At 27.8% G+C, this 12,447-nt stretch overlaps 2 protein-coding genes across 2 annotated transcripts in view; both read right to left on the bottom strand.

Moving 5' to 3' along the window:
* The window catches only part of LOC108747282 (heat shock 70 kDa protein cognate 4), a 5,348-nt gene extending 4,594 nt beyond the window's left edge, over positions 1-754 (bottom strand). Inside the window, exon 1 of the mRNA XM_018484665.1 lies at positions 641-754. The gene's annotated coding sequence lies outside the window, so the exon portion shown is untranslated. The remainder of the gene's footprint in view (positions 1-640) is intronic.
* A 3,261-nt stretch (positions 755-4,015) lies between these two features.
* The window catches only part of LOC108747269, a 9,677-nt gene continuing 1,245 nt past the window's right edge, over positions 4,016-12,447 (bottom strand). The window contains exons 3-17 of the mRNA XM_018484648.1: positions 10,939-11,311; positions 10,643-10,785; positions 9,527-10,204; positions 8,438-9,100; positions 6,931-7,125; positions 6,643-6,741; positions 6,329-6,439; positions 6,108-6,173; positions 5,906-6,025; positions 5,569-5,685; positions 5,238-5,354; positions 4,902-5,018; positions 4,572-4,688; positions 4,302-4,445; positions 4,016-4,133 (exon numbers count right to left, since the gene is read on the bottom strand). Coding sequence (XP_018340150.1) covers positions 4,016-4,133; positions 4,302-4,445; positions 4,572-4,688; positions 4,902-5,018; positions 5,238-5,354; positions 5,569-5,685; positions 5,906-6,025; positions 6,108-6,173; positions 6,329-6,439; positions 6,643-6,741; positions 6,931-7,125; positions 8,438-9,100; positions 9,527-10,204; positions 10,643-10,785; positions 10,939-11,283 — 3,150 coding nt within the window. The 5' untranslated portion in view covers positions 11,284-11,311. The remainder of the gene's footprint in view (positions 4,134-4,301; positions 4,446-4,571; positions 4,689-4,901; positions 5,019-5,237; positions 5,355-5,568; positions 5,686-5,905; positions 6,026-6,107; positions 6,174-6,328; positions 6,440-6,642; positions 6,742-6,930; positions 7,126-8,437; positions 9,101-9,526; positions 10,205-10,642; positions 10,786-10,938; positions 11,312-12,447) is intronic.

The raw sequence follows: 12,447 nt of genomic DNA, 5'->3' as shown, positions 1-12,447 counted from the left end.
ATATATATTGTATTATATTACGCCTATCGAATTTCTTTAATATTGATTGCCAAAACGCTTTGGCGAAAATACATGTTGCGCGGCGTGTTTCGTAATGAAGAAAATAAAGTGAAGATAAAGTGAACTTAAAACTCTTCTGTGGTAATTTATTCTTTATTGGTACTTAGTTATTGCGTCACAATTTTTTCTGGAAGTCACGACATCTCGGATATCGCGACCGGTATTCGTGTAATAGTCTGATCTTATATTTAAGATCGTTTTAAGTACAGCCTTAAAATGTCATAAGTTAATTACAAAGCCGTATTAGCATCTCAAGAAATTACTTAAAATGCCCTTGAAATAAAAACCGATTATATGAATATCGGCCAATTAAAAGTCGTCACTCGGAGGCAATTTTCTTTTTTCCACAATTATTAATTGCATCCGAGTCACACAATTTCGCTTTTGCGCGTAACAAAATTGCGAATTTACATTTTTACAGATAAGAAACAAAATTGGAGAAAACTGTCCAAAAATGTATATTCTGTTTCTATAATTTCTGTTTCTTTAATAAAGTAGAAATTACTAATGCAATAAACTTTTGAGAAACAATCGACGTACAATTTATATACCTCACAATTAAATAACATTTTCAACTCACCTAACAATAGCGTTTTTGAGACTTCGATGATTTGATTTGCAAGTTGACACTTCGTGCCACTTATCGCACTTACATATACACTCCGTCACGTTTGTTGTGAAACTGACGTCGCGAGCCGCGTAACGTGCTTTTAATACTTGATTCGCCTGCTTCGAGAAGCTTCTGCGGATGACCAATCACGGCGCGAGTCTTCGAGATCATTCGAAAAGCTTCCATTAGCGCACGCGCGTTACGCGAGGGAAAGAGATAGAAAAAAAGAGAACGTAGGAAGATCGCTAAGAACTGAAAGTGTCGCTAAGAAGATTCACGACTAAAATTAGCTTCGTGCGAATCGCGTTTCGTCATGACGAGATATTGCGGCTTATGGATGAAATAAAAATTTATATTTTTGCAAAATATACTTGGACTGCATTCTGTTATTTATTGCGAATACTAAAAATCTAAAATCTGTTTGCGTTGCAACTTTTGTATTTTTTGCACTTAATATCTGCGCTTTATCTCTCTTCAATACCTAAATACAGGATGTCCTATAAGTTTTTGCCAATCGCTTTTGTGTAGATAGAGTGGACTAAACTGAGTCGAAAAGTTCTTTACCATTTTACAATTTTCGCAATAGTTAACAAGATATTAATTACTAAAAATTACCAAATATTGGTCTTGAATAATTTTTTACTTAAATATTATCAACTTTATAGAAAAACTGCAAGAGACAAAAATTATTTATTTTCTTCTCATAGAACTCTAAGAATTTTTTCGAAATTTTTTATCAACTTTTTAGTACTGCATTTTCTTATTTTTACTAACATGAGAAAATACGGTATTAAAAAATTCTGAAAAATTTCTCAGAACTTTATAAAAAAAAAATTAATGATTTTTATCTCTTGCAGCTTTTCTATAAAGTTGATAATATTTGAATAAAAAATTATTCAAGACCAATATTTCGCAATTTTTAGTAATTAATATCTTGTTAACTATTCCGAAAATCGCAAAATACGGACAATTTAGTCCGCTCTATTTACATAAAAACGATTGGCAAAAACTTATGGGACACCCATATATTGGGTTAGGGAAAAAGTCTCTTTACAAGTTGGTAAAAATACTTATCAACCCATATATTCTAGTTTTAAAAAATTGGCAATTACATCATTTAATAGAGTAACGTTTCAGCTTTAACAATCTGTATTTTTAATTGCAATACGATTTTTAATGGAGTTACGAGCAATAAAATCAAAATATTCCTTTTTACTTAACCCACGAGTACATGATTTAGGAATGAAAAATCGTGGGAACATTTTTAAAAAACAATTTTGTAGGAAAAACTTCAAACTTTTACGATAGATAGTCGAAAATTTGCTTAATTTTTGTTAGCACACTACAGATCTATGAAGTAAAAAGAAAATTTTTCTTGGCTTGTAGTTTTCTATATGTAAAAATTACAAAACTCATATAAATTCAAAAAATATAGCAATCATTCGAAGGTAGAGATTTCAAGCTTTAAAACGTTTTTTTACCAACTTGTAAAGGGACCTTTTCCTTAATCCAATATTTATTTCATTTTAGGTGTAAAAATTTGTAATAATTTTAAGCAAAGTAATTCAATTAATAATTACGAAATATAATTACTAATTGAATTAAGAATTACATTGCAATTTGTAATTGTTAATTGAATTACAGTTTTGCCCAACTCTCTATAATTTTAAGCAACGCAAACAGATCACTGTAGTTTACGTTACGTTACGTATACTATATAGATTTTCAATACTTGCAATGAATAACGAAATGCAGCGTTGGTTGCATCATATGCATCGTTCGCGATTGTCCGCGATTATTCGCGCTTTTTTTTAGAATACACGTGACCATCGTTCTAGCGCATTAAAAAAATTATCGTTATTCCTCCAAAATGTCCGTTTTGCTTTTCCAATGTTTTTATTTTGATATATCGATTAGTCTCGATGAAAATAGAACTAAAAGGCTCCTATTCTATCATTTTTAACGACATTGCAACGACACTATCGTTAAGAATAGACGCCTAAATTCTATGTATACAAGACACACTATACAATATTTATTAAAGTTAGTTCGGTTTTTTTATCGTTAGATCAAAAAGAATTTTAAGATTGCTACGATAAATAATATCACACTTTAAATCATATTAAATATATGTTGCATCTGGAAATGAAGCGAATAAAATATATTAAATTAAGTTAATTAAATTTATATTTTTAAACATTTTTTAGTTTTGCATTATTATTCGACGGGCGTTTGATAGATTCAACTCGGTTAAAAAAAATCGTTTGGCAAGGATTGTGAAACACTACTAATCTATTTAAAGATCGTCATAAAATATTCCGAGCGATACTAATTTAAGCTTTATTGAATGCATATGATAAAAATAGCTCTTACGGAGATAACGTACGTAATAAAATTTTTCAGCGCCATCTAAATAAAATAGCAACAAACATAATAATATATTTAACTCTTTATCAATAGAGGAATATAAATTACTACCAGAGAGATTTCTATCAAGAATATCGGATAATTAGAAAACGTTATAAATATCAATTTTCTGTTATCTAATATCGATGATCTCAAGTAATTATAACTTGTATAACAATATATTAACAGTATTTTATATTATATAGACACATTTAATCTTTTATTTTTTAACCCAATCAGCAGACAATGTTTTTAAAAATGTTTTCAAAAATATTTAAAAAACATTTTTAAAAACATTTTTAAAAATAATGGGTTAAATTCCTTTTTTGATTAAAAAAACGTTTAATGTAATGTCTGAATAAACATTTGTCTAATGTTTAAGAAACATTTATTTAACGTTTAAAAAAACATTTCTTTCACGTTAAAATTATTTAAACAAAATTAGAAAAAATAACAATACAGAATCTTTTTTTAAATTTATTTTTTTTATCAACAAAAAATGCTTAAAAACTTTAGACAACTAATTTTATTAATTAATTTCTAATTTTTAATTATATTTTAATCTTTTTCACTTATCGGCTAATGTTTGAATCTGGGACCTCAGTCAAGTTTTTTCTTTACTATAATCTAGTTGACAGTTTTAATTACTTTTAGTCTATCTTATTTGTGTCTTGCGTGAAATACTTTTATTCTAATTACATTTATTTCATATCCATTTTTGATTAAGAAGAATATATTCAACATCTTTTTTTATGCAGTTGCCGTAAATTTTCCTTTTTTTAAAAATTTTATTACTATTTTTTGTAAATTTTTGAAAATGTAATAATGTAGAATTTAAATCTTCTAAAAATAAATACAGATTATTTCTAAAATTGTTATTTTCTAAATTTATATTTATACAAGCAGAACACAAAAAGTGATAATATGAAAATGACATCATTACATTAATGAGGTTTGATTTTCTTGATTTTCTTGATTTCCAGAAGCTTGCAAAGTTATACCGTCATTATCAGAACTTATAGCTACATTTTCTGCTGTCACGAATTGATGCATCATTCTATGAACGTTACTAACATTAGTTCTTTCTTGAAATCTTAAATAGCCATTCGTAATATAACATTGATAGATACTTAATCTGTCGAGAGCTTCATCAGTATAGAACTTTGAGTCGCGAATTCGATATCGCTGATATCAGTAATACTTAACATATTGAAATAACACATACCTCTGCTGATCTACTAGATATCCAACAGCTTGCCAGTTTGTACTGTCATTATGAAAATTTGTAGTCACATTTCCTGCTGCCCCGAATTGATGCATCATTCTGTATACATTATTAATGTTAGTCCCTTTTTGAAATCTCGAATAGCTATTCGCAACATGAGAATGACAGCTACTTAATATTTCGAGAGCTTTCTTATTATAGAACTTTGAATCATGAAATTTTGATATCACTGGTATCAGTAACACTTGACATATTGAAATAATAACATACCTCTGTTGATCTTCTTGATATTCAAGAGTTTGCCAGTTCGTACCATTAGGAGGAGAACTTACATCCGAAATATCATGAGCAAAGAATACTATGCTATTCGTGTTATTTCCTTCAAAACTTGATATATATTCATTAGTAAATATTATTTAAGTTGGATATAAATATAACATTAAAATTATATTTATTAAATGTTTGACTCAAATTTATGAAGTCTATATATTTAACTGTTAATTGTTCAATATATTTACGTTAATTATATATAATAGAATATACTGATTTCAAGAAGAATATATCAATATTAGAATTATTTCACTTTATTGATTTACGTACCTCTGTTGATCTATTTGATATCCAAGACTTTGCCAGTTTGTACCGTCATTATGAGAATTTACATCCGAAACATCATGATCAAGGAATACTATGTTATTCGTGTTATTTTCTTCAAAACTTGATATATAGATTCATTAGTAAATATATTACTTAAAATGAATATAAATATAACATTAAAATTATATTTATTAAATGTTTGACTCAAATTTATAAAATCTATATATTTAAATGTTAATTGTTCAATAGATTTGCGTTTATTATATATAATAGAATATACTAATATTTCAAGAAGAATATACCGATATTAGTATTATTTAACTTTGTTGATTTACGTACCTCTGTTGATCTATTTGATATCCAAGACCTTGCCAATTTGTACCGTCATTATGAGAATTTACATCCGAAACATCATGATCAAGGAATACTATGTTATTCGTGTTATTTTCTTCAGAACTTGATATATTCATTAGTAAATATTACTTAAATTAGATATAAATATAACATTGAAATTATATTTATTAAATAATTGACTCAAATTTATTAAGTCTATTTAAATGTTAATTGTTCAATATATTTGTATTAATTATATATAATAGAATATACTGATATTTCAAGAAGAATAAAATATATCAATATTAGTATTATTTACCTTTATTGATTTACATACCTCTGTTGCTTTATTTGATATCCAAGACCTTGCCAGTTTGTACCATCATTATTAGAACTTACATCCAAAACATCATGACCAAGGAATATTATGTTATTCGTGTTATTTTCTTCAGAACTTGATACATATTCATTAGTAAATATTATTTAAATTAAATATAAATATAACATTGAAATTATATTTATTAAATGTTTGACTCAAATTTATAAAGTCTATATATTTAAATGTTAATTGTTCAAGTTATTTGCGTTAATTATATAATAGAATATATTGATATTTCAAAAAGAATAAAATATATCGATATTAGTATTATTTAACTTTGTTGCGATTTACGTACCTCTGTTGATTTGTTTGATATCCAAGACCTTGCCAATTTTTTGTACCGTCATAATGAGAACTTACATCCGAAACATCATGAGCAATGAATACTATGTTATTCGTGTTCTTTTCTTCAGAACTTGATATATATTCATTAGTTAATATTACTTAAATTGGATATAAATATAATATTGAAATCATCTTGATTTCCAAGAACATACCAATATGTACTTTCATCATGATAACTTGTAGCCATCTTTACTGCTGCTACGGACTGATGCATCATTCTATATACATTATATTATTTTAACATTAGTTCTTTTTTGAAATTTTGAATATCCATTCGTACAGACATTGACAGTTAATTAATCTTTTTATCATAAAACTTTGAGTCACGAATTTTGATATTAGAAACATTTGACATTAAATTAGTAGCACGTACCTCTCTTGATCTATTTGATATCCAAGACCTTGCCAGTTTGTACCGTCATAATGAGAACTTGCATCCGAAACATCAAGGAATACTATGTTATCCGTCTTATTTTCTTCAGAACTTGATACATATTCATTAGTAAATATTACTTAAATTGGATATAAATATAACATTGAAACTATATTTATTAAATGTTTAAAAAAAAATTTATGAAGTCTATATATTTAAATGTTAATTGTTCAATATATTTACGTTAATTATATATAATTGAATATATTAATATTTCAAGAAGGATAAAATATATTGATATTAATATCATTTACCTTTGTGGACCATCTTGATTTCCAAGAACGTAGCAATATGTACTTCCATGATTGTAATCAAGGAATTGTACCGTGTTATCTATGTTAATTCCTTCAGAACTTGATATATGATTCATTAGTTATTATTGTTTAATTTGGTCATAAATACAACATTCAAATCACATTTATTAAATGTTTGACTCAAAATTATAAACTCGTTAATCGTTAAATGTTCAAATTCTGTTGTTTATAATAGAATATACTAATCCTTCTAGAAGAATAAAATATACTAATGTTAGTATCATTTACCTCTGTTGACCTTCTTGATTTTCGAGATCATGCCAATATGTTCTTTCACGATGATAAGACGTAGCTATATTTTCTGCTGTTACGTCTTGTTGCATTATTCTATACTCGCTGTTATCTGCAACTCCTTCTTCATACCTTGAATTTTCATTTATATGATATTGACAATGAGATGTTAAGTCATTTATTCCTGTGTTGCTATAAAATACGCTAATTAATATAGTGTAATTGCTGCAATTATTGCAACTTACAATTAAGTATTTTATCGATTGTGAAACAATAATGTAAATTAAATAATATACTAATTTGTAATGTACTTAAAGTATACATTATGTATTTATAACTTAAAAAAAAATATTAATATTTTTATTACATAACAGTTACCTTTGTTGGTCTTGATTTCGAGAAGCTTGCCTATTTATATCATCATGATGGGAACTTGTAATTGCATTTTCAGTGGCTATAGACTGTTGTGTCCTTGGTTGTGTCATTCTGTTCACATTATTATCTTCAGGTTCTTGTCGAGGCATTAAACATTGATTTTTTTTTTTACAAATGTGTGTTAAGACATCTGTTCCGTAAAATATGTTCTTTTTAAAATTGCAATATTTACACAATGCGCTAAATTCTTTTTCATCTATTTCAAAATCTTGCGATAGAGACTTATCCGCAATTTCTTTTCGTACAATAGTTATTATTTCTTGACGATGTCTTTGCAGATGCTTTTTTATAAATGGTATATGTGCTTGATAAAGTGAAATGTTACAAAATTTACATTTTTCTTTGTATAAGTCTACTTTGTCAAAGTATCGCCATATCAAGTCATTGTTGTTTACCCATTTTAAACGATCTTCTTCATTCCATATTTCGTGCTTATGGTATAAATGTTCCTTTATCATTGTTATCATTCTACTTGCAAGCTTTCTATTAGTTTGGTTTCTATAAGTTTGATCACAACCATTTATATTGCACTGTACAGTAAAATTGTCTAATTTAAGAACATGATTCCACACCCAATTGTTTGATTCTTCTAGAGCTGCCATTACATCCGTACAACATCGCGATGTGTCACTAAATATGAAATACCAATCAAGCCAAGGAAAATATTTAGAGAAGTTGTTTAGGAAAAATTGATAATAGGAGAGAGAGTAAAACATAATTTTTCACTAATATGTAAAGATTATTAATTGAATCTTTCAGTTAAGAATCATATTGTCTAATTCCTACTTATTCGATTTCTATTGTCAATCAGATAACGGTTATATATTTTACACATCTTGAAAATGAAGTTTAATATTAAAAATTGGTAAAAATTTATATTTGGAAATATTTCTTAACTTTTTACTGTAGGCTATTGCAATATCGTTTATCACTGTTATTGTATTAAACGTTAAGGTAAATAGATTGAATTAAGTAATATACTAAATTTTTTATGTATATTAAAGTGTACATAATATATTAATAACTTAACAAAAGTGAAACATTAACATTTTAATTACATAACAGTTACCTTTGTTGGTCTTGATTTCGAGGAGCTTGTCTATTTAAATTATCATGATGGGAACTTGTATTTTCATCGGTTATAGATTGTTGTGTCATTCTGTTCACGTTATTATCTTCAAGTTCGTTATGATACGTTACACATCGATTTTCTTGCATGTGATGTATTAAGGTATCTGTTCCGTAAAATATGTTGTTTTCAACATTGCAATATTTGCATCGTGCACTAAATTCTTTCTCATGAATTTCGAAATATTGCGATAGAGACTTCTTCGCAATTTCTTTTAATACATCATCTCTTATTTTTTGACGATGGTACTGTCGCAGATGATGCCTTAACGATGGTGTATATGATATGAAAAGTAAAATGTTACAAAATTTACATTTTTCTTTGTATAAATCTACTTTGTCGAAATATCGCCATATTAAATCATTGTCGTTTTCCCATTTTAACCGATCTTCTTCATCGTATTTTTCATGCTCATGGTATAAATGTCCTTTTATCATCATTGTCAGTCTACCTTTATTTCTATCAAAAGTCGTATAAGTTTTATTACAATTATCTATATTGCACTGTACAGTAGAATCGTCTAATTTAAGTAAATGTTTCCACACCCAATTGTTTGAGCTTTCTCGAACTGCTACTTCATCCACACAGTGTCCCGATGTGTCACTAAATATGAAATATCGATCAAGCCAAGGAAAATGTTCAGAGATATTGTTTAGGAAAGGTTGATGATAGAAGAGAGAGTAAAACGTATATAATTTTTTACTAATATCTAAAGATTATTGATTGAATAATCTTTCAGTTTTTTAAAAATCATATTATTAATTCCTACTTATTCCTATCTTTTGTTGCCAATCAGATTAAGATTAATATTATATATTTTGATTTGAAAATAAAATTTAACATCGAAAATTGATACAAGCTTATATTTGGAAATGTTTCTTGATTTTTTACTGTAGGCTACTATACATCGCCATTATTGTAAACGTTGAGATAAATAGATTGAATTAAGTAATATACTAAATTTTTAATGTGTATTAAAATGTACATAATATATTAATAATTTAAGAAACGTGAAACGTTAACAGTTACCTTGGTTGGTTTTCTCGATTTCCAGGCTGACTATTTATATCATCATGATGGGAGCTTGTATTTCTATTTTCAGTGATTGTAGACTGTTGTGTCATTCTGTTCACATTATTATCTTCAGATTTTTGTCCAGGCCTTAAACGTTGATTCTTTTTTAAACAAATGTGATGTGTTAAGGCATTTGTTCCATAAAATATGTCCATTTTATGATTGCAACGTTTGCACCATGCACTAAATTCTTCCTCATGAATTTCGAAATATTGCGATAGAGACTTATCTGCAATTTCTTTTCGTACATCAGCTCTTATTTTTTTACGATGGTATTGTCGCAGATGATCCCTTAAGGATGGTGTATATGATACGGAAAGTGAATCGTAACAAAATTTACATTTTTCTTTGTATAAACCTTCTTTGTCGAAATATCGCCATATTAAATCATTGTTGTTTTCCCATTTTAACCGATCTTCTTCATCGTATTTTCCATGCTCATGGTATAAATGTCCTTTTATTATTACTATCATTCTATCTTTACTTCTATCAAAAGTCGTATTATAAGTTTTATTACAATTATCTATATTGCACTGTACAGTAGAATCGTCTAATTTAAATAAATGTTTCCACACCCAATTGTTTGATCTTTCTCGAGCTGCCATTACATCCACACAGTGTCGCGATGTGTCACTAAATATGAAATACCGATGAAGTCAAGGAAAATGTTCAGAGACATTGTTTAGGAAAGGTTGATGATAGAAGAGAGAGTAAAACGTATATAATTTTTTACTAATATCTAAAGATTATTGATTGAATAATCTTTCTCAGTTTTGTAAAAATCATGTTATTAATTCCTACTTATTCCTATCTTTTGTTGCCAAGATTAAGATTAATATTATATATTTGACATATTTTTATTTGAAAATAAAATTTAACATCAAAAATTGGTACAAGCTTATATTTGGAAATGTTTCTTGATTTTTTACTATAGGCTACTGCAACATCGCCGTTATTGTAATAAACGTTGAGGTAAATAGATTGAATTAAGTAATATACTAAATTTTTAATGTATATTAAAATGTACATAATATATTAATAACTTAAGAAAAGTGAAACATTAATAGTTACCTTTGTTGATTTTCTCGATTTTCAGGCTGACTATTTATATCATCATGATAGGATGTATTTGCATTTTCAGTGGCTGTAGACTGTTGTGTTATTCTACTCACATTATTATCTTCAGGTTTTTGCCCAGACCTTAAACATTGATTCTTTTTTAAACAATTATGATGTGTTAAAGCATCTGTTCCGTAAAATATATCCATTTTATCATTGCAACGTTTGCACCGTGCAATAAATTCTTCCATATCGATTATATAATATTGTGATAAAGACTTATCCGCAATTTCTTTTTGTACACCAACTTTTATTTCTTGACGATGATTTTGCAGATGCGACTTTATAAGTGGTACATATGATTGACGAAATAAACTACCACAAAAATTACAATTTGCTGTGTATAAGTTCGCTTTGTCGAAATATCGCCATATCAAGTCATTGTCGTTTAACCATTTTAACCGATCTTGTTCATCGTATTTTCCATGCTCATGATATAAATGTCCTTTCATCGTCATTATCACTCTATATTCACCTTTGTTAATCATTGTATAAGTTTTCTTACAATTATCTATATTGCATTGTATAATAGAATCGTCTAATTTAAGAACATGTTTCCAAATCCAATTGTCTGATCTTTTTCGAAGTGCCATTGTATCCAGACAGAGTCGCGATTTATTACTGAACACAAAATAGCGATTATGTCAAGAAAGATATTCGGAAAAACTGTTTAGAAGTCAATAAAAAGAGGGAGAGAAGAAAGAGAGAGAGAGAGAGAGAGAGCGAAACAGTAATTATTCACTAAGATGTAAACATTATTGTATTGATTAAATTTTTCAGTTAAAAGTAGTGAAGTTTCTTTTCTGCTCATTCGATTTGTGTTCTTGAACGTTTAAATTAAAATTAATATTATTTATTGTACCCATCTTGGCTAGAAAATAAAATTTAGCCATGAAAAGTAGTACAGTTTACAAAATTTTGAAGTACATTTCTTGACTTTTCCTATATAATTATTACAACATCGATTATCACCGTTATTATAATAAACATAGATAAATTTAAACATAGGTAAATTTAATTTAATTTTTTAATAATAAATTAAACATAAAACAAGAAAAGGGGGCAACTACCGACGTTGTCAATGTCATGATTCTGAGTAATCTTTAATAGGTTTTTGTCGGCACTTCTGCTTCGTTAAAAAGTCACTAACAATAAAAATCAATGATTATTTCCCCACTTTGCATTAATGACTCTAAAGAGGAGGGCGGAGGGGGAGGAATGAGGTAGATCGATTATGGGCGCACGATTTTCCACGCGAAAGTTGGGATGCTTTTTCGTTATCTAACCAGAAACTACAACAGCTATCTTCGTCTTCAGAGATCAAAAGACGAAGATAGCCGTGATTGCTTCTGGTTGCATAACGAAAAAACGCCATTGTATGCCTCAATATATATATGTAGTGGACCTCATTTCAAGTTGTAAAACTAGAAAGGAATAGAAAATACTGTTGTATGTGATGGGTCTTAAATGTACAATAATTTACCAAAAGAAATAAAACAAGAAAACAAACTGCAGAGCTTTAAAAGGATACTATTAAGAGTAGAGAGGGGTAATAAAATTCAAAAGTATTATTAGATAAGAATTTATGTGTAGAAAATTAAGTGTTATTGTAAGTATTAAGTATTATCATTATATTTAATGTAACTACTGAAGCTAATAAAACCAATCAATCCATCAATCAATCCCTCTCACTCCCCTCTCTTCCCCCCTTTCTCTGTCCCCCTCCCTCACTCCCTCTCCCTCTCTCCTCTCTCTCG

Source organism: Trachymyrmex septentrionalis, unplaced genomic scaffold (assembly GCF_001594115.1).
Source record: "Trachymyrmex septentrionalis isolate Tsep2-gDNA-1 unplaced genomic scaffold, Tsep1.0 scaffold197, whole genome shotgun sequence".
NCBI lineage: Eukaryota > Metazoa > Arthropoda > Insecta > Hymenoptera > Formicidae > Trachymyrmex > Trachymyrmex septentrionalis.
This window is presented reverse-complemented; position numbering and strand designations above follow the sequence as displayed.